At 29.4% G+C, this 23454-nt stretch overlaps 2 protein-coding genes across 3 annotated transcripts; both read right to left on the bottom strand.

The window, feature by feature from the left end:
* Positions 1–2364: 2364 nt before the first annotated feature.
* Positions 2365–9753, bottom strand: LOC101512405 (glutaminyl-peptide cyclotransferase). The gene is made up of 11 exons (XM_004516818.4): positions 9339–9753; positions 8668–8724; positions 6463–6498; positions 6294–6358; positions 5191–5254; positions 4540–4657; positions 4271–4368; positions 4036–4106; positions 3759–3786; positions 3566–3620; positions 2365–2811 (listed from the first exon to the last, which is right to left on the bottom strand). The coding sequence occupies exons 1-11, from the start codon at positions 9606–9608 to the stop codon at positions 2699–2701; spliced, it is 975 nt and encodes a 324-aa protein (XP_004516875.1). The 5' UTR covers positions 9609–9753; the 3' UTR covers positions 2365–2698.
* Positions 9754–17825: 8072 nt separating this feature from the next.
* On the bottom strand, positions 17826–23451 carry LOC101511879 (uncharacterized). Of its 2 annotated transcripts, XM_004516817.4 has the most exons (5): positions 23305–23451; positions 22792–22953; positions 21383–21681; positions 20420–20516; positions 17826–18254 (listed from the first exon to the last, which is right to left on the bottom strand). In XM_004516817.4, the coding sequence occupies exons 3-5, from the start codon at positions 21560–21562 to the stop codon at positions 17998–18000; spliced, it is 534 nt and encodes a 177-aa protein (XP_004516874.1). In that variant the 5' UTR covers positions 21563–21681; positions 22792–22953; positions 23305–23451; the 3' UTR covers positions 17826–17997. The 2 variants fall into 2 exon arrangements, with proteins under 2 accessions (XP_004516874.1, XP_004516873.1); XM_004516816.3 differs by lacking the exon at positions 22792–22953 and having other exon boundaries at positions 23305–23430.
* Between the last annotated feature and the right edge of the window lie 3 nt (positions 23452–23454).

Raw genomic sequence — 23454 nt, 5'->3', positions numbered from 1 at the left:
ATAATATGCGACAATGTTACAAATGTAACACTTATTATTAGATTGAGAGAGTGGATAAAGACTACGCTGTGCAAGTATAAGTAGGCGAAAATAAACCCTTTTGAAAAATTATCTCTAAAATATTGGTCGTATTAAATATATAAAATATTTATAAAATGTATTAATTTTATTCAAGACAAATAGGATTTGAATTTAAATTTACGTTCGTATTCGCAGACTCATTAATTTTTTAGTATCTAAGTTTTTCAATGTAGATAAAATATAAGAAAGGATTTACAATAAGAGTACACTGGATTGACAATTAATATGTGCAACCACAATATTGGTGCAAGACGTCTAATTAGTTAATTAGTGAGGGCTTCATAATTTTTTTATAGTATATTTAAAAATTTTATTGATATTCTTAATTTTTGTAAGTTAACCACTTTAAAATTTTATATTTGCAACTTATACTTAGAATAAATATTCAATTTTTCTATTTAGAATATGTGACAACAGTTACAACCTATCAGCGACACCACACACTATTAATTATTAGAATCTTGAATTTTAATATTAGAATTTTATAATTTTATGATTCAATTTTTAGATTTGAATAAAATCTCAAGAAATACTAAGTGAATCCTTAATATAGTTTATATATTTTGTTTGTAGAATGGTTTCAAACGTAATTTGAGAAGTCAAGTGTTTATGAATGAGTGTGTTTGTTTGCTACAGAATTATTAAATTTGAGGGTGGCAAAATAGATTGGTTGAATAAATTTGAATTTAGATGAATTGAAACAATCAATAAATCCATTAAAATCTATTGAAAGTTAGTAAAAAAAATATTCAATTGACCCATTACACATGAAACCAAATCAAATCAGTCCATTATCATAATTTTAATGGATTAATATTCATCTAATTCTCTTCATAATTTTTTTAATACTCTAATAATTATATATCTACAATAATAATATTTTCATTATTTAAAAATATTTTTTTAAATAATTTTATAACTCATAAAACTGTTTTTTAATTTAAATAATATTTTCATTATTTTTTTACTTTTAGAAAACAGTTTTCTTATATTTTGAAAAGAGATAATTTATTCATTATTGATATAATAGGTGGTGATTGTGGGGTGATCCGCGGTGAAGCTCGGCTAATCGGCCACCACCAATCATATTTTATTATTAAATTAAAAATTAAAAAATTTTACTTTTATTTTAAACATAACATCAATATGAATTTTTTAAATTAGTTTTTCTGAAATCAGTTTTTTCAAAATCACTTTTTTGAAAAACAGATTTTTTTTACCAATTAAAATCACTTTTTTAAAACAGTTTTTTAAATAACAAAATAAAATCAGTTTTTAAAAATAATAAGTAAAATTAGTTTGAGTTAATTATTTTAAAATATTAAAATCAAAATAATATTTAAAAACTGTTTTTGAAAATAATAAATAAACAATCTTTTTGTATAGAGAAACAGCTCGTTGTTAAAAAAAAATAGTCTTTAAAATAAATATAATAATATTTTCTTAAGAATATTCATTAGATTGCATTAAAGAAAATATCATTAATTAGATTTTAAAAGAATATTAGATAGAGTGGATCTATTTATATTATTAACTGCATTTATTAGATGGGTTATGGATAAATAGATTAAATTGCCACTCCTCATTCCACGATTTACCGCATCAATTTTTACCATATACCTGAAAATGAAAATGGTGGTGAAATATGGTTACAAAATTATAACCATCAAAAATATAGTTGTATATTAGATGGTCAATAAATTGCAACACATTTATATTTATTAATCATATACTAAACACAATTAATCACATTTTCCAAATTGATGTCAAAATTTTTATGTATAGTGCGAGTAACTATCTAATTTTAAAAGTCGACAATATTGTCTCTCTATCAGATTTTTGAAAAAAAAAATTAACAATTTAACATATTTTAAATAATTTGTCATAGAATTTGATAATACATAAAATTGTCGATTTTTAAAATAGGAGGACCAATTTCATAGACCAGTATAAATAGAGGAAGTAAAATTACAATTAAATCTTATTTATATCATTATAAAAAATTTATGAGGTTGAAGGTTAAATTTTATAAAATTTCATTTTAATTTCATAGATGTTAATTATTTTACAACATCATATCAATTTAAAACATGTCACATCACCATTTTTAGTTGAAAAATTAATATTAAAAACTAAAACGGTTAAATTTCAAAATAGAAAGATCAATTTCGTAAATTAATAAAAACAGATGATTAAAACTGTAATTAAATCTTATTATAATTGATTGGTTGCGTATAATATCTTTACACCAACAATTACATAATCATAAAACACTTTTGCAGCTTAAAAAAGTATAAAAACAGTAAGAGAATTGGTAATTTTTATCACCAAGTCTCTTTTATAATTTCATGTAAGTCCTCAAAATTTCTACACACAGCTTGCTCAAGCAAAACAATGGCACAATTATTAATTTCTAGGCATGGCCCTGCTCAAAATCTCTTTGAAAACCAATTCCCTATTTTGTGATGAAACATACCATGACAATATTTAAACACTAGTTATTCTTACAATTTTGGGGCTGTATTTTCATTCTTTTTAAGCATAAATAGCCTTTTGTTTTGCACTTCTCTGTTACTTACAACCTTAGCTCTAAAATACAGAAAGATTGGTTGACCTGCTAAAATTTGAAAGGACTACGCAAGCACAGCTGCTCAACCATCCCTTCTTTAATTGGTTTCTTTATGGGTGAAACTTTGATTTCATACAGCTTTGGCCACAGTTTTCCAGTCACTGCAAGCAAGAACAAAGTCACATAAACTTGATGGAAAAAAGAAAACTAAGCCTGTATGGTTTGTAAATGCGGTTTCTGTTTATATTTTCTAATTTAAATTATTTGTACAGAAAACAGCAACAAAAAAAACCAAAAGAAATAATTGTTTTCACCATTTTCTACACAAATATTTAATCGAATATATAAACAAGAGGCAACTATACAATTAAAAATAAAAAATATAAATATATGAAATAAAAACAATTTTTTCCACAAATCAAACAGGTTTTGGATTAAGAATAATTTTTTTTTTTTTTTAATTTTTTTAAGATTTCACAAATCAAATATTTTTTTAAGAAAAATACTATATGTTTTCAATTTGTTTTATGATTTCAAAGTTTTCTATAGAAATATTGAAAAACAACTTTTTATTGCATCCATGTTTTATTGTATACATAACATCGCAACAGAAAATAAAAAAATTTAATAATTAAAACCGAAAAACAAACTGAATGATGACCTTAACATTCATTTTACCAATTGCTGGCCTAATGTATTGAACCTTGTATTCTTATGCATGCCACTTTTAACATTTTCAAGTAAAACAGAGTCTTTTATATTATTGAATTTGGTTACTACGTCCATTTGACCCTTATTTTCATCACATCCCATGCTTAATAATGATTAAAAACACAAAATAAGTCTTGAATGGAAATGTGAAAATAAAAATGGTCAAATAAACAATTTATAATAAATTAAAAAACTTGAGCCTACCGAAAATTCGCTCCTGCTCAGCATCCCATGCTATCCCATTCAAAACATCAATAGCCTAAAATATAAGAGAAAATAGCAGCTTGTTTAGTTATTTTTACCCTATTTTAAACTTAAAGTTGCATTATAAAACATAACACTGAATTATAGGACAAAAGTATTAATATGTAGATATCAAATGGTTCAGGGTCCTTACATTATTCCCAGCTTCGATTAATTCTTTCCTGCATATGATAAGAATAAACTTAACTGTAAGCAACAAATGTACAAAGATACTTGTTCGAGTAAATAATCACCACTCAAGTCCTCAAAGGATTATCAATATAGTTATCCCTCAAATGACAATTTTTTGGTCATCATGCATATATGATTTTTTGGTCATCATGCATATATGATTTTTTGGTCATCCTTGCATATATGATTATAAGCATTAAGTAGATATTTTTTAGAAGATAAAGAAACAGAAGCCACACCTTAAACTTGGGAGGAAAATCCATCCGACAACAACACCATCATTAGGAGAGATTCTTACAATACAGTCAGTCTACACAAAGAAAAATCAACCAAAAATAAAACCAGGTTAACAGAGAGCCTTAGGCCGTGGGCATCATGCATATACATGGCTAACATTTGTCTTGGTTTTCCAAATTTTGGGAAAGATATATATTTTCTCCAACTACAATCATAGTTAATCGTGCAAAGACATACCATATAAACATTTGCCCAAACTTCACCATTTATGTATTCCAATTCATTGAGATTGTGTACTTGATGACCCTTATAGTAGACAACTTGTTTAGATACAACTACATTGAAGAGGGAAGTGTAAGTTCCATGAAAATGCAAAGACAAACACATGAAAACAAAGTATTGTATGTTTGAAAGCTAGAAACAAAAGGGTTAGAGAAAAAGGTTTTTTTGCTGAATAAAATGGTAAAAGGAAATTAAGGAATAAAATTTTGATTAGAGAGACTGACCTTTAAATGTTTGAGGATCAATTTGGTATACTGTTGAACTGCCGTCACTTCCAAACAAGACTTTTCCATCAGTTGCAAGACCCCAACCATCTTTCATATCATGATTAAATGTCCCAATCTACAAGAAATTGTAAAAGTAAGCTGTTCAGATTTAGCACGAAATATTAAAAGGAATTTTGAGGCATTCACCTCAGTACTGAAGAAATCTCAGGAAAAAGAAAAATCAAAGCAAACCGCACCACAGGTAACAACTCAAGTATATATTACACCTATCCAGCTTGTATAAATTTCAATGTTTTAATGAAATCAACATTACAAGATATGCATATTCTGCCACAGAAATTTCTTAATCAGATATTCATTAGCTGAAATAGCTTATACTACGAGTCAATCAAACTTTCAAATTGAAGCAGCCAAAGAGGCAAATTAGTTTAAGATATTAATAACATTAAAATGAGAACATGCAGGATTACACGGTATGAACTTTATGCATGATACAGTCATGCAGAGAAGTAAAGACAGATTGCACATTGACCATACTTTCACAATGCTGTTACTTTTCTTGGTAGAGTATCATTGAATCAAAACACGAGTTACACAAACCATGACAAAGACAAAATATTACATGAGTAGGTAGGTAAAGCAACAAACTTTGCTTAAATTTTTGAGGTCATATATGAAACCTTTTGTCTGCAACCATGTTACTTGGATCAGCCTACAAAAAGTGCACCAGATAATGTATTAGAATAAACTTAAACATCAACTGTAATAGTCAAAATAACTTGATGATTAATCATGAATAACACAATGTCAATTGTCTAAACCAACAACACGTTATATCGGGATTGAAGTAAAGTAACCATCCCTGACAGCGTCTGGAAGCAATTAAATAACAATATTACAAAAAAAAAAGATCGTTCAGAAGTTTTCACGTCTAGCAATCAAAATTGGTAAATGTAGGCATTTTAGTAGTAGTATTGATTACTTTTCTAGCCAATAGAAACTAGAAGACAAAATCAAAATGATATTAATGTATACAAATATACTTGAAGTTGCTGGAGTGCTCCTAATTAAAATGGTATCATAACTTATGCAAAGTCCGCTGGACCACACGTTATCGGGCCACTAAGGTCGCGCTAAAGATGCCTAATCCTTGTCGTGAGGGGGGGAGTGTTGAGAGTCCCTCATTGGATGTCGTGAGACCTGAAAGAGGGTTTATAAGTGGAAGGTAATTCTCATCTTACAAGTCGGTTATGTGGAGCTGAGTAGGTAACTCTCAACCCAAATTCTAAGATTTAATTTCTAATTTATCATTACATACCAAACAATAAGAAAGCACAACATAGGCCATTCAGAAAAGAAAAAAAAAAAGAAAGCGCATCGTAGCCACAGTCTCATTTTCTCCTACAAAGCTCAATTCTAATGTGCTTGCCATCAGCTTTTAATTTTAGCCGCAAGCAAACAAGAAGCTGTCATTTGGCCCCTACAACATTGTGCAGTCTATCACTTGGAAAATTTCAATTTTCAAGTGATTTGAAGAAATTTGACAGTAATGTTGTGTTTTATTAAGATATTAGAATTAGAAAAAAGGAAATGTTGAAGGATTAAAGACAGTCCAGACTTCCGAAAAAAGAATATTAAAATATCAAATTCCCTTTCCTTTCCATCTCCCTACAGTAGAACCTTTGTCAGAGTTTATTAATCTACATAAAAAATAATAATAAAAAACATGCAACATAATTTGCCTTGCACACCTATTACTGAGGAGAGTTAAACCTTCCCCAAATAATGAACCATCCATCTTCCGAAGATTCTCAACCTGCATGTAGCACCAAGAATAAATGTATATATTAAAAATAAATAAAAAAATATATGAAACTTGAATTGACTTTCAGTTTCCAAATTGCAAGAACCAATCAGTACCTTCCCGGTACGAAGAGCAACTTTACGGACAGAGGACTGAAACAACAAATAATCAAAATGTTAAACAAATATTACACATAAAAAACAACATTAATTGTATGTCTGGGAAAACAAATATTAGAAATGTAATTGGAAATTAAACCTAATCTTCATTAACAATATTTTATAATAGATAAAAGATTAGAAACATTTTTGTCTTATTGAATAGATAAGCACCATCAGTGGTCATATACATATTCATCTTCATATTTGAATTTGTACATATTTGCCTTAAATAGACTATGTTGAATAAGTAGCACATTGTGGGCATTGAAGGCAAACAATCATAATGAATAACAATTAAATGCCTTAATCATGACGATTCCCATTTCCCAAAAATGGTGAGCCGAGTTACTGATTCAGCTTAAATACTGTAAATCACCAGTAGTTCACATTTTCAAGTAAAAATTAATCTGGGCAAAGAAAGCTTTTGAGGATTTTGTTCAATTCAAATGTAAATCTAAGCTTAATTAACAATAATTGGCCCACATGACTTATACGGAAAGGAATCCCAACATCACACGATTTTGTTAACTAACATCTAAAAGATTATTGTGCCACAGAAGAAACTATTGATTTTTTATATAGAAAAATATTTTTTTAAGGATAATTGGAATAATGCAAAGAAAGGAAATAAGACAACCACGCAAGAAGACAGCAAAAACAACTAAACCCTAAGAGATTGAATCATGTAACAAAAGCATGTTAAAGAAACCATGTATAAGAGAAACCCCCGTATGGAAACCACAAGCACAGCGCCGGAGAGAAGTTAAAAAGTAACCCTATGACAATAGGCATGAAAGAGCGCCTTTGAATAGTCTTGCATTTCTTTTGCACTAACACCAGAAGGCAGCAAAGACCTAGCACTGCCATAAGATAACATCTTTTTTGAGAGCCAAACCCTCTATAACATAACATTGTGAAATTTGATGCAAATCCACAGGGAAGAGCCAATACTCTCCAAAAATCCAAAATGGCTCATTCCAAGGAAAACTCACTGCAGAACAGTACAGTGCAGAAAGAGGTCCAGTTTTCCAACTAGAAATATTATTATATAAACCTATATTTAATGCAAAATTAACAAATGACTCAAACTCTCAAACATTCATAATTAGTAATAAGAATCCACAAGTCTTACTCTTAGTCAAAACATACATTGATATACCAACAAAAGTCAAGGAAATAAAGATGATGCATATTGAAGTCTATAACACAGTAATAAAATAACTAAATATTAAAACTCAAATGCATGTTCTAGCATAGGAATCAAAGATAAGCATCATCTTCATTAGCATATTCTACTTCCTCTTCTTCTTAGGTGAAAGAAGAAACAACAAAATAGAGAAGGAAGAAATAATAGTGAGATCTTGCTGGAAAATGTTGGGATTAACTACGCCAGGATAGCGGGATTTCGTACGGAACTTGTTTCACGCTGTCGCGGACCACGCCGTCGTGGTCAAGCACTGCACCACACCGGAACAATGGGATCTCGCTGGAAAACACTGGGATTAACTACCTAGAATAGAATAGTTCATTGTACATAGCTTAGCAAGTCATTAGTGTTAATCCTGTTATAAATGGCAGTCAGAACAACAGATTGGACCATAGAGGAAGCTTTGGATTTTCAAAAGGTTTTATCTAGAGCAAATTTATTTGTCTCTATTAGGAGAAACTAATCTCAAGAGATAACCTAAGATACTCTAGGAATACAAACCAATCCTTCAAGATAAACTAAGATACTCTAACATAAGCCAAGTCAAGTGTCCATGTTGTGCCCGGTACCCTGTCATGGACGGTGCATCATTGTTCCCAGCTAAATATTACGATCATTACGGCAGCCCAATGCAAAAGGCTCCTACAACTGTAGGCTCTGGGGAAGATCGTATTTTCTAAACCCTATCCCAACAGCAAAGAGGTGGTTTCATCTGTGACTGTAACCCATGACTACCAGATAACAATCTTTAACATCGTACAAGATTAAAGCTCAACTAAAACCTTATAATTGTTCTTTTAATAAATTGATGTGTCATGTAACTAATGCCGCTGACTAATTTCAAACAGAAGAATGCACAAAACTACCCATCCCACTCCAGCTGTAGAAAGGAAATATAAGAAAAAAAGGCTAATAATAAAGGCAACACATGAAAAGAAAATGAATAACATTACCTTCCCATAAATACCAGTTGACTCAAATAAAGTGTCATTTCCAGCATAAAGAAGGCCCTGAAAGCAAACAAGCAGAGAGAAGCGATTTCTCGCTTCCATGAGTGACAAATTAAGCAACGGAGACTTCAACTAACAATTTCGTAAACTCTTCAAAAATATATATATCCTTGACATAAAATCAATATTCCCTCCATCCCTAAGTATAGGCGCTCATTGCCTTTTTCACAAATATTAAAAAAAGTGGTAGTCAATTTAATGTATCAATTTTATGTGTATAAAATACCCTCTGTATATAAATGAGTTCAACTTTGCTTTTCAGCTTCCAAGATAAATTAGTAATATTAATAACTGGTACGTTTGGAAAAAAAATAATAATGCATCTAGTAATTTGAAAAGAGGCTTATATTTAAGAACAAACTTTTTTCCCAAATGGTGCTTATAATTGTGCATTGAGATGACAAAACCAATACTTCTTATTAAGTGTCCGTGTAAAATTGGTTTACACCTACGGTGCCCACTCCATATCAAACAGTAACCAAAACAAACTGATCTTCGACTCCATTAAAAAAACAACTTGAATAATTGGAAGAAAAAAAATAGCAAATACATAATATGCAAGATAACAAAAAAAGTACAAAAAAGAAAAAGTAAAAATAAAAATGAAAGTTGACCTGTGTGAAGGCTTGAGGATCGTGAGGGAACTCATTGACAACAGTGATCGAATCATAAGAAACAACATGTTGAAACGCGCGCCAAGCGTTCGACGAAACGAGTAAGAGAGAGATGACGGAAATTACGAGAAAAACGAAAAGAAGCGCGGAAACGGTAGCCAGAGTGCGAGGCTTGCGCCGCCGCGGAGGAGCTGAAGGTGCCGCCATGGAAGGGTTTTGCTTCTGTTGCGGCTGACGGTGGTTCTTCTTAAGAGATCTGGTGGTTGACATTGTTCTTCATGAGAGAGAAAGAGGGGGATCGGAAGCGCACGATAGCACGTTGGAGTCACAGTTGCAGTTTCAGTTGTGAATGGATCTAACGTACGCCTGCTATTTGTCTCTTTGGGCTTGTTTTTGGGTGGGTTTTGCGTAGGTCTCACTCACGTGTACAACTCAATTTGTCTATATTTTTAAGAATTTAATTGATATTACTATATGGCTTGTGTTGGATTGAATTTTTGGATTTATAGATTATAAAAAATTATTTTTATTTGAAAAAATATACATTTAAAAAAATATAATTATATTTAAATATTTAATATCTTACAAATAATTATTCAACATATTATTTAATATTTAATATTTAAAATTTATTTACAAACACAATAAAATACTTAAATAAGTTAAATTAATAATAAATTTTCAAATATAATTCAATAACTAAATTTTAAGTTTTAACTATACACTAATATTAAAAATAAAAATAAAAAAGTAAATATATAATATCAATATGTTGGATTTGTCGATTCAAAATATTGAAATGTTACTTAGATACAACATCATTGGATATAAATTGATTGATTTGGGTTAGACCCGAATTTGAATGAGTTAGGTTAAAATACGAGTTGAATTGATTTGACCGATCAGATTTGCAGGTAAACAATACCCTTTCTATTAGTCAATTATAACAATAAAATTATTAAATATATTTTTATAATTTTCTCTTAAGTTATGTTTATAAATAATTATGATGTAGTGTAAAAAAATGTATATCTACATAACAATTAAATTTTATTTTTAACATGGCTTTTATTTATATATATAATTGGTTGATGCACATACCCATTTTTATTTTATTTTAACTCATTGTTAAAAAAATTGTTTGATTTTTATCTTTATAACTATTTTTATTTTGCTTTTGATTTTTAATCTTTTATTTTAGTTTTTACGATATTGTTATTTTTTTTTTAAATTAGTTCATGCAATTCTTTATATTTTTATTTATTGAAGGTCTAAAATCAAATATTAAATATTATATATTGCAAGAACTTGTATATCTATACAATATAATATTATAAAGTATTGACTATGACAAGTGTGACATTTGTCGAAAGAATCCTTCTCCAATACACTTCTTAAAATAGAAATTATCATCTAATAATTTAATTAAAAAGCTAGAAGCATTGTCAATAAACTAAAGTATATTATTTTGTGAGAAATATGGTATTCTAAATAACTCATAAAAGTTTGTTGTTATTTTAAAAGAGTTTTTATTTATTCACTGCAAATTTGTATAGAAATATAGTATAAATTATTTGGTATAAGAGTAGTTCGATCTAGATCGGACTACAGGCCAGTGGAGTGATTTTTAGTCTTGTTAGTGTTAGTCATGTGTCTTAGAAGTCTTCAAGAGATGGTGTGTGTGTGTTTGTTCACCACTCGAACCTTAATCAAAATATATCCTCACCGAAGCTTATTGCACAAGTACACGGATCCTAGTCTTAATTAACTTATCATAGTGGCGCAACGGAAGCGGCCTTTAGTGGGCCTTGAAGGGGTTTTGATATGGAGGTCGACATTAACATTGTAAGTTAGTTGATGGTCCAAAACTCTGGGAAAAGAAAATCATAGAAGGAACAATAAAGATAATTGGGTCGTGTTCAATTCGACACGCATAACATTAAGTGTGAATTTCTTGATAGTCACATTAATGAGACTGAATGATTATGATAGTATTTAGCAGTTTTGGTTTTATGTAAAGTTATTACTAGTTGCATGATTGAGTAGGTGTGAACTTGTTGATGCCTAAAAGTATTCTCTAGAGTAAAGATATGTATTTTATGGTCAAGAAATCAAATTTGTGAAGTGTGTAAGTACTTGTAGGATATGATAGCATAGATTTCAAGTTTTATGTTTGACAATATTGTACATTAAATGAATGAGAATGATTTGAAGCGACAAATCGCAAGCTTGACCAAATATCTCAATGTAGTTGATACCAAGGATAATGATTAATTATTGATTATTATGGGTAAATAGCAAAAATGGTGTTGTTGACTGATGATGTAATGAATTAAAGATATTGAGATTTACAAGTATATTAGAGAAGATTCTCTTATAATGGTGTGTTAAATATGAAATTTTTGGATTACTGAGATTATTTGAGCTCGTGGGTTGTAATTGGCGAGTAAGTGATATTAAACCATAAGGAGGTAAGAATTTAAGTAGTAAATCATATGAATTAGATTTAAAGTCATATGAGTAACGATGAATTAAAATCCTTGTGAGAAGAATTCAAGTTCAATTTAGTATTGTATCCAAAAAATTGAAAATTAAAAGTAAGAGCTCGGTCCATAGAGAACTTGAAGCTTGATTGGTAGAGCTAGAGTAGTATATGACTTAATGAAGATGATTTTAGAGTTGTAAATTTGTAGAATAATGTTGAGGAAGTTGAGTTTGATGAATTTTTAAAAAATTGTGGCATGATAGATAAGATTTTTTCTCGACGGATAAGATAATTGAGTCATATATAAAAACTTCTTTAGTACAGTTTCGAGGACGAAATTATTTTAGGTGTGTAAAATATAAGATCCACATTTTTCTCTATTATTAGTAGTGTGTGAAATATATTTTTATTTTTTCTCAATAATTTATAATGTAGTTGCTATTATTTTATTATTTATTTAATTATTATTGTTGAAAAGTATATATGTGTATGACATGATTTATTTAATTTGACTGAATATTTTGCTAAATTGTGTGAAATTATTTTTTAAAAATAATATTTCCTTGTGAATTATTTGAAAAAATACTCATAATAATGATACGATTTAACTATTTTTAGAAAACAAAAAATAAAAATATTTTAGATTAGTCAAACATTCAAATGTTAGTTAGTGAGAAAAGGCATATAAATCTCTAATTGATTAGGTTAACAAAAGAAACAAACAAAGTAGTCTAGTGTAACGGCGCACGTAACAAAACATAGAAGAAAAAGAAGAAAATTCAGTACCGATAGTCGATTGTTGTACAACAAACTTACTCTGATTTCGTTCAAATTGTAGTATGTCATTTGTACCTTTGAATTTGACTTATTAATATAATATATTATTGATAAAATCTTTGATTTTAAAATGATGACTTTTTTATGCAAAATTTATGTTTGTAAATTAAAATATTGATTTTTATGGTAAAAATTTTTACTAATCAAAAACTGATTTTTAGTAAATGGTTTTATGATGATAATTTTGAAAACGGTGTTTGATATTATTATTATTGTGTAAATAATTATTTTTAATTTTAACAGCAAAATCTTGCTGCTGTTAAAATGATCATTTTGTTTCCTCTTGGAATTATGGCCTACTTGAAAACTTGGCTTCTTTAATTATTTTGTTTTTTTGTTCTAAGGCCATAAAGAAAGAAAGTAAAAGAGAAACATTTTATTTTTTTCAAAGAAAATTGTGTAGTTTGTTGCGTTGTTGTTGGAAAATTATGTTGTTGGAAAATTGTGATCCAATGAAAATTATATTATTCAAACAGTTTTGATTTATGACCTTAATCGATTTGAGTTTCATGTTTTAATGATTAATCAATTTTAAGTCGTAGTTTACTGGCATTTTCGTTATATGTGCAAATTGTGGCATGTAATTTAAAGCAAATTTTTATCTATTTCAAAAATCAATTGTCATCCGGTAGAAATTGTTATAGGTTACAAACTCAATTTTATTTGGTTAAAATTTTATGTTGTGATAGTTTTATTGTTGAATAAATTTTTAAAAATTTTATTGATGTTAAAAATAATAATTTTTCCAGAAATAGTAAATGTGTTAAAAGTTGTTGTTATAGTTATTTCTTTCATAAGATTAAAGTTATGATTTTTATGAGACAATTGTGTGGATATTGTGTTGATTTATAAAATAAAAATAATTTTATAATAGAGTTGTTAATTTGTTTTGTAATAATTAAAATGGATTTTGTGTTGAAGTGACGTTAAATTTTATTGCTAAATTTTTTAAAGTGAAATCTCTTCTTATTGTTACTTGTTTGTGTGTTTGCTAATTTGAGAGAACTGATATCTTTTAAAAATATAATGAAATGGTATATCTTAAGTTATGATATAATAAAGTTGTAATTATTTAATTAAAGAAAATTCTTATGCAATGTGAACCTTAAGCCAACACTAAACCTTGAATAAGAATAAGGGATATATGAGTTTTGACAATAAATGAGTAGTAAATTAATTTGTAAATGTGTAACGTATTTGGAGCAAAGATCGCTGCGTAGGAACTTTGATAACAATACTCATAAAGGTAAGAGTATCACTCCATTCACTTTCCTACTTGAATTATATGTGATATAAATATACTATAATTTTATGTATTGGTTATGTTTGTGTGTTTTATGAATCTCGTGATTACGAGTGATATTCTAATATTTAAAAATTTGTATATTTTGATTGGTAATAGGTGGTTACTCAAGTTGATGACTTTGTGGCTAAATTAGGTTGGATTAGGACAAAGTTGAAAAATTTTGGACGCTCTGATTGACTGATCTATTTTGTTACTAACTAAAATGATAACATTCATCCATGCATTGGTGGTGTGAACTTAGCCGTGGGTACGTGAACATGTCATGCATTGTATAATAATAATAATAATAATAATAATAATAATAATAATAATAATAATAATTATTATTATTATTATTATTATTATTATTATTATTATTATTATTATTATTATTATTATTATTATTTGCTGGTACTATCTACTTACAAATTTTTTGTAAATTTCATATTTAAAATTTAAACTTTATTGGAGTAAGAGTTAGTAGTTAAAAGAAGATTATATACTAAGTTAGTTATTAATTTAAAGGTGTGAACCGAGTGAAGCTTGAATACAATTCTAAGAATGACCTTTATAATGGTAAGGATATCACTCAATTCATTTTCTTACTTGAATTTTATGTGATATAAATGCGTTGTGATGTTATGTATTGGTTCGGTTTGTGAATTATCTTCAAAATATGTGTGTTATATGAATTACATGTTTACGAGTGATATTATGAGATTAAGTAATTTCTGTATTTTGATCGGTAACATGTGGTTACTTAAGGTGATTACGAGTGATGTTATGTATTGGACGCTCTGGATATATTTATTACCATCTAAGGTGATTACATTAATACATGCATTGATGACTTGTACTTAGTCGTGAGTACGTGACGACAGTTCCTAAAAAGGGCAATGTAATTTAGAAAAATACTCAACGGTGGAAAATTGAACATGAAACTCTAAAGAACATTCGTCCAACGGTGGGGCTCTTTGCTCTATATGGTGACGATATTCCATAATCATGCATTGACATAAAATATAACAATATGAGATTTTGGTTGATTTGTATTTTTGGTAGTTATGATTATAATTGTTAAATGAAATATATGATTTACTATATTTTTGCAAAAATAAGTATATATGCATGCTTATTTGCTCCTTGTTTGTTATTTGGAGATGACTCTTACTTTTGGACATATGTCATCCTCAATTCGTTGTCATACTCAGAGAAGTTTTCAGATGAATAGATGAAATATTTCTTTTAATTTCTAAGATGGGTAGTTGTGGTCAACTTTTGAAACTTTATTTATGTTAGACTCTATTTTATATCATTTATTATTTTTCTATTTTTGTACGATATTTTTTAATCTTAAAACTTGAACATTCAATTAGATACTTGAGAATTTTTAATTAATTATGGATTGTTTGTTTTTGAGTTTATGTGTGATTATGTATTTTGCTTGCACAAAAATTAAAATATTTTCATGAAAAAAAGACTATATTTTAAACGTAGTATTTCGAAATAATATAAAAAAAATAGATGTTACAACATTTGTAATCTATAAATATAATCCATCTCCAATACACTTCCTAAAATAGAAATTATCATCTAATAATTTAATTAAAAAGCTAGTAACATTATCATATTAAAATTATGTTCAAGTTATTAACTACTTGATGTAGCAATTCTAACATGGCTTGGATTATTGCAATTACATTATTATTTTATGTACGAATTTTTTTTTATGCATTATTGGTGTTTGATAAAATGTCCATGTTAAAGTATTATTGGTGGCTTCACAATTAGAGTATCTCCAACGGGAGTGAAAATGAGTTCGTCCGCCAGCGTATAATTACTTAACTTCCAGTTTTTTGTGGGTTCATCGTTGGAGTTGTGCTAAGGTGTAATCACGGTAGGAAGGAACGGTGCTTCATAGCAGTTACTTTTTTTTTTCTATCTACTTTCACAATTTAATAATAATATAATTATAACCGCTACCTTTTATTAATTTATTAATAATAGTAAATTTATCTTTTTTTATTAATTTATAACCGTTAACTTTTTTTTAATTTATTAATAATAATAAAAATAATGTATAATAAAAATAATATATAGATGTTAACTTCTTTTTAAATTAGTTTTTTATTTTAAATTAATTTTTTATTTTAATTTTAAATTAAAATAATGTATAATAATATAATATGATTTTTCAAAAGTTAAACCGTAAAAAATGAATGAGTTGATTTAGGGTGATGTGACATAGTAGAACTTGAATCATGTTGAGTTCACCGTTGGAGATACTCTTAGAGAAGTAGGTAAAGTTGGAGCAATTGTAATATGTGGCAAAGTTACTTGTGGTTTCACAATTGGAGGAAAAGTCAAAATAAGAAGTACTTAAATAGGAGGTCATTGCTGTTTTTTCTTGATTTATTTGACATTATAACTTTGATATTGTCATTATATTCAAGCCTATTGAGATGCACAATTGGTGGTATAACTTGAGATATTTGTAAAAATGCCATTATTGATGTATTTTTTTTTAATATATGCATCTTTCACATAATTCTAAACGCAAGTATTTTTTATATGTAAAAGGCAAAGCACATGTGGGTTGATATACTATAATGAAGGGAAATTGGTGCTGATACAACTATGGAGGTAAATCTTTGTAACAAAATAAATCTTTGTAATATGTGGGTTGATATTTGTTTTTGAAATTATTTGAAGACTAAACCAGCTTTGTAAAATATCCCTTGGAATTCTAGTGAGAGACCATTTTTGTTTCTTCGGTTATTACTTCTAACATAGTTATCGTGTATTTATAAAATTTTTCTTTTTCAATAAAGAGCTAATTCTTTTATCTCATATTAAGTGTCGTTTAAGATTATCTATCCAATAATTAAAAGAAATAATGCTCACTTTCTTACATGCATTTGATGCTTATGTGGCTTGTTAGCTTTGAGAAAAATTATGCTTCATTAAATCCATGTATTATTGTTCTTTAAATGCAGTTAAATGGTTATCTTCTCTAAATACACTCTATGTGATCATTCTTAATAATTTTAACTTGTTAATCTTTTAACATTAAATAGTACTTAACATCCTCACTATTAATTTTCCCATTAACAAGATATTTTTTAAAGAAATAAAACCAAATCAACTTTGAATGCCATAATATTGTGAATCAATGATACATAAGGAAACTATACATGATAAACTAGTCTTAATTTGTAGAGATAAAAATAATTTGGAACTAAAGAAACTGATGTGCAAATATTAGTGTTCTAGTCATGTTTTAATTACAAATTCCAAATCATTAGAGTTTCAACTAATCAAGTTAATGCAAGCAAAAATAAAATTACTGAATAATAAGGAAATAGAAACAAACAGTACTACCTACAGCCGTGTGTCCAAGTGAGAAGAAGCTACAATTCATGAAAACTAGGATCCGAAAAAAAATCAAAAAACTGAGCAAACATAGGGACTGAACAACCATCAAAATGTTCAGACATGTTATTGTTAGCTTCTGTTTTGGTCATGCCTGATTTATTGAAAGAAAATTCGATACCTCAACATCAAGCAAATATTGCACTCCCTCCATTCTTATATATATGCCTTTTAAGAATGTTTTGCACAAACAAAAGAATGACCTCTTTTAATTGAGAATAATACTAGCAATACACTATTTTTTATTGATTAAAATTAATATAGATCCTAATAAATTTAAATGGAAACCACACAATTTGATGGAGATCCGTGTGAATTTCAACCAATAATAAGGACTGTGTTAAAGAGTGTCTTGCTAACACTCAAATATATTATCAACTTTTATTGGCTAACTCACTCATTTACTCGGTTTTTATTAATGTAAGTGTAAAATAATTCATAAAAGGTATAATCGACAAAAAAGTAGTCAATATAACATTAAAGTTTACAATCGAAACACAAATAAGAACAAATTTTTCTTAAGAACCTGCCAACTAAAAAAGAAGAGAGGGAGTACCAAAATAGATATTATTACCCGTCATCTAGAATTTTAACAAGAAAAAAAAATGAAAGACTTTAGATCAATCATCCGGAAAACCAAGGAATCTGTTTATATGGTTGGCCACTGGTGTAGCATGACCTGGAGTGTAAGGAAGGAGAGAATTTAGGTCCATATCTGCTATAGTTTGATGGAGTGTTTGAGGACTTGCACAATACAGATGTTTTCTATTGGCAAGTTCTTCTGCAAGCTCACTTTGATGATTATCCATCAAATCTTCATTTACAACCACAATTAATGGTTTGCGTAGCCGCAATGTCTCAAATATGCTACCTGACCCTGTGCAAAGTCAGAGTAATAGAATAAAAATCCCTTCCTACTAATCTCACAAAATTCTATTTAAAAAGCTTGTCATAAACTTTAAAGCTTGCCATTAAATTAATAATTAACAATAATGAACAAAACAATAAACCTAAGGTAATGGTAACCAGCAAGATAACAAACAGTGTATCTAACTCATGATGAGGCTATAAAGCACGAAGAAAGTTTCATCCTTTCAGGCTTTCACTATGAGAGGTATTGCTGACATTCTAAACACGGAAATAGTAAGACTTAATGGATTAATACCATTTGGTTTGATTAATACCGTTTGGACTAAATTGTTTAAATTGCACGGAACCAACCAAGAGCCCACATGGATCAATTAGCAGAGTTTTGGAATAATGCTAAATATAATTATGCTGCTAAGTTGGACCTCTTAAGGCCTTTGCGACTCAATCAGCAGTAGAGGTTAACAGTTGATGGTTGAAAGAAATCACATGTTGGATGAATTGAGGGATCATTTGATGCGAGCACGAAACAAATTGCACAACAAGGCCAACAAACATTAGAAAAAGTAGAACTCCAGGTAGAAGATATAGTTTTTCTGAAGAAATACAGCCTTACAAATTGAGAACTTCGGTTAAAAGGGAGAATCAGAAATTGAGTTATAGATTTTATGGACCTTATGATATTGTGGAGAAAATCAGTTCAATTGCTTATAAGCTGAAATTATCCTAGAGCACCAAAGGTGCATCTAATTTCTTTGTATAAGTCATCTATATCCACAGAGGTTACTAGTCAACCCTTGCCTCCATTCTTGACAAATGATTGGGAACTGAAAGTGCATTAATTCAGCTCTTGCCCTTGCAATCCAGGCTAATGCCAATGGAGAGAAAGTTCTCATCAACCGGGAAAGTCTGCCCGACTTTGAAAATTCTTAGGAGAACTCGTCTATATTGAAGTATCAATCGGTTTCCTGACTTCCACCATGAGAAAAAGGTGTGTGGTGAGAGACGTGAAGTTTTGATTGGATCCCAAGGATAACTAAAGTACTTTTCAAAAAGGGTACTTAAAAAGTTGACGTATTTCATCACAGTTTTAGATTAGATACGTTAACTTTCCATATACCCTTTTACTTATATTTCATTCTAGAGGAAATAATAGAGAATCTTTGATAGGTTGGGATTTAGCTGGAACCTTTTGTAGAGACTAGGCATTCTAATGAAGTAGTGTACAGAAAATCACATAATAATATGTTATAACTGCATAGTAATTAGTGAAAAGAAACATGCAAAAGACAAGTTGTAACGTATGAAGCATGGACTCAAACACAGACACTTAACACGGCACGGACTTAGACACAAACACCTAACACGAAACGGACACGTCGACACTACTACTTTCAAAAAGTATAGGACACCAACACCAATAAATATATAATTATTTATTTATTTATTATAATTAAATAAAATATGAACATTATCTATAAAAGTTATAAATTGAGCAATTTATTTCACTACAAAAAAATTTCTTAAACAAAATATTATAACTTTTCACATCATTCATCCATCTACTATACCAAAAAGCTAAATATAATGTAATCAAATTTAATGCCTTTGACCCTTTACCGATCATGTCTACTTCGACACATCTTTAACCCCTATAAAAGTAACTTGAGAGGTGTTCAAGGAGTGTCTAAGGTGTGTCGAAGCAAAGAAAAAAAATATTTTTTTGGAACACTTGTCTAAGTAGTCCACATGTGTCGTACGAATGTTGGACACTGACGTGTGTTGGTGATAGGAATGGGTTGGGCCCCATGAATGATGAGGGGGATCTGTTAGTTAATAGAGATGAGGTGAGGCCTAAGCAGTGGCGAGTATATGTGAGAAAGAATAAGAAAGGGAATGCAGGAAAAGTGTGATTGTCTAGCTGGCATAGTTAGTTAGTATTCCACTAATAAATAGTTGTTTTTCATTTTTCAGTTACATCTTAGAGGTTGGGCAATGAGAGAATTGTTTTCTCTAACGGAGGAGTATTAGCTCTGGAATCATTTTATGTTTTCATATCCATTAATACAATAATTCTCTTCATCTAATTCTATCTTATCTCTGCTCTATCAGTCGGACACTGGGCCATGCCTAATATTAGAGGTGTTTGTGCTTCATAGGTTGTAACAAGCATACCTGCATGGCTAATGACAAGAGAAGCAGATCTGAGATGGTCTGCAATACTTGAAGAAAAAGTGAAGTGATCTACAGATAGTGAACCTTCTCCTTCAGACTGTGATAAAAATTAATAACCAGAATTAACTCAGTAAAAAGAGAAGTATCAGCTACATAAAGGATACTCTTAGATACTTCAATTACAAAAGTTATAAACTTATGTACTTAAGGGTCCATTTACTTGTGAACAAATTTTCTATTTTCTAAAATTTAAGTTACTTTTAATTGCAAACAATGAGATAAGAGACTATTGAAGTGAACAATTGTCTGCATTTTCGAAAACAATGAAAATGCCAAAATAATTATTTTCATTATTTCTAAAAATGCATCATCCCAAGTTAGCGTTTCGTCTTCTCTCCATCACAGTGGTTCACTTCAAGAGTCTTACATCTTCTTATTAGTAAGTTCAAATGAACACGTGTTTTAGAAACTGGAAACAATTTTTTTTCACAAAGTAAACAGACCACAGACCTAAGCTTTTTGTCAAAGCAAATTAAACATGGTAAGTTTATCTACAAATTTCTCCACATCTTTATCTTCCTGTTCTAAAATCCTTTACATGAACTGACAGCCATGGTATCAAGTTAAGGCAATAAAGTTCAGTCAGCAAATGTTTAAAGTGACAATTCCGCACGCATGAACTTTAGTAGCTCATATCACTTATCAGCACAAAAATGAAAATACAATATCACATGAAAAATGAGGACAAATTCTCTAACATAAACGTTCACATAAAAATATTGCACCATGGGAAAATTTTTTGTCTATCTCTCTCATCATTAAATAGGTGAGACTAATAAATTTCAATGCATACTAAAAATTAGATACAAAATTGGCATGCCACCGTAACTACTTTTGAAACGTAGAAGAAAGAACTGATCAAAGGGAGAGAACGAGAATGCAGGGAATAATGTTTGAAACTACCTTGGTAGGAACATAGGATCCACGACCCATTTGGATGAGAAGATGGGTATACCCTTTTGCAAGCAACTCTTTCTTTACATTTTCAGAATCCATAGCTCTTACAAGTGCATCGAAACAAGTCGTCCCTACAGTCACAAAAACCACTCTCCTGGTTTTTTCACTCCTCTCCTCACCCCCCATTTAATTAAGCACACCACTCAATTTTGACTCAATTTGATTCTACCACCAAAATATGGCTAAGTTGAGAGTGTGTTGACGTCAAAAACAACAATCAGTGCTTGGGAGAATCGATTTTATCACTGAACAAAGCATCACAAACAGAAAGAACCAATCAACAAAATGTTTTGGTTACCTAAAAACTATCATATATACAAAACTAGGCTCATAAATCAAACAGAAAAAACTATCAATCATGCATTTGCATCCAGACATTTTGTAAAATCTACACAGTTGGAGAGATGCAAGCAACTTCATGCATAAACACTGATTGCATTTAGATATCCACCAAAGTCAAACCAAGACAAGCTATACTACAATATGCAATTCCAAACTACACCATTATAACAGAAATTTGTAATACTTTGCATTGTTGAGCATATACTTTATTTTCTCTTGATGTTCTTTGGATGATTTCTCACCCTTCTATTAGTTATACTTTCCATATCACTTTTTTCCAATAAGATTATCATTATAAAATTAATTGATATGAATGAAAACAACCTCTTAATTGTCTCATTCATTTTCTGGCCAAATAGCCATTTTCCATAGTGCTGTTAAATAGCTGCTATAGCATAGCAGAATTTGAACAAATCGCTATTACTCCGCAATACGCTATTTAGTACAAAGTTTTGTCAAATTGCCGCTATTGCGGCACTTTAGCACTATAGCATAGCGGGATTGAACAAACTGCTGTTTCCTGCGATCCGGAGTTGACAACACTAGGTTAAATGAAAGGTGTTTATAATTTATAACTGTATTCAAAAGGTAATCGACAATTCACAAACAATACCAACAAGCATACTGTGTTCACAGTGACAACAGAAGGGATATAAACTAACTTCAGTTACTAGACCAAAAGTTTCAGACAGCCATTAACACTTTCATTAGAAACATCGATAGATATTTACTTCAATCAAACTAGGATTATCATTTGGTGTGAAATTGTTCATAATAATGTTCTAACTTCCAACATAAGGTTAATAACCCAAATAAAAGTACCAAAAATTGTCAGCTCTAACATTTCACAGCGTATCAAAGTTCGAATACCCACAAAGACAGGTGCCAAATTTTGTTGGATTTGAATTAAGTCGTTAGTATAGTCAGAAAATAACATTTCATATAAAAACATGCTAATGATTTGTCGCCAACTATTGATTTGTTCAACAACGATTGATGGTTTATATACTCACTTTACACTAACAACAAAATTACTCATTGTAAAGGATTCGGATCAATGGTTGATGGCATAGTTCTAAACTAAAGTTAGACTGCAATTGTATCCGCAATACAAAGATTTTAGAGGTCTCTATAACAGTATTGCAACCACATCGGCCACATTTGTCTGCATTTTGCTGCAATAGCAAAAAAACACTGTAAAAATTGCTATACTCTCTTTTAATTACTATGCTAATAAAAAAATGAGAAACTATTTTACAAAGACACTGCATATCCTTTTTTCTATTATATATTTATAAGTAAATTATTGTTCATTTTAAAGGAGTGAGATCTCATTTTATTACTCCTTGCATAGGATTGTTTGTTATGAGAGGAAACCCTAACAAACTCAATCAAAAGCTTATAACAAATTCCCATCAAAATGAGAAACTAGAAGATTTTTCAAAAACGAATGGAAATATATAAAATATAAAATTAAAGAATTAATGGAATAAAAATAAAGGAATAATGAGAGCGAAGAGAGAAACCTGAAGGAGTGTTTGTGAAAAAGTGGTGTCGTTCTTGCGATGCTGTGCATTCAGGATTCAGTTACTGGGTAAAGAAGAGAGTATTGCGAATCTACGACGGGTTTCGTATCTATTGTTTTTAAATAGAATTATTTGATTTTCATAAACAAA

The sequence above is a fragment of the Cicer arietinum genome, chromosome 8 (assembly GCF_000331145.2).
Source record: "Cicer arietinum cultivar CDC Frontier isolate Library 1 chromosome 8, Cicar.CDCFrontier_v2.0, whole genome shotgun sequence".
In the NCBI taxonomy this organism is placed as follows: Eukaryota; Viridiplantae; Streptophyta; class Magnoliopsida; order Fabales; family Fabaceae; genus Cicer; species Cicer arietinum.
Note: the sequence above shows the minus strand (reverse complement) of the source record. Positions and strands in the feature narration are given on the sequence as shown.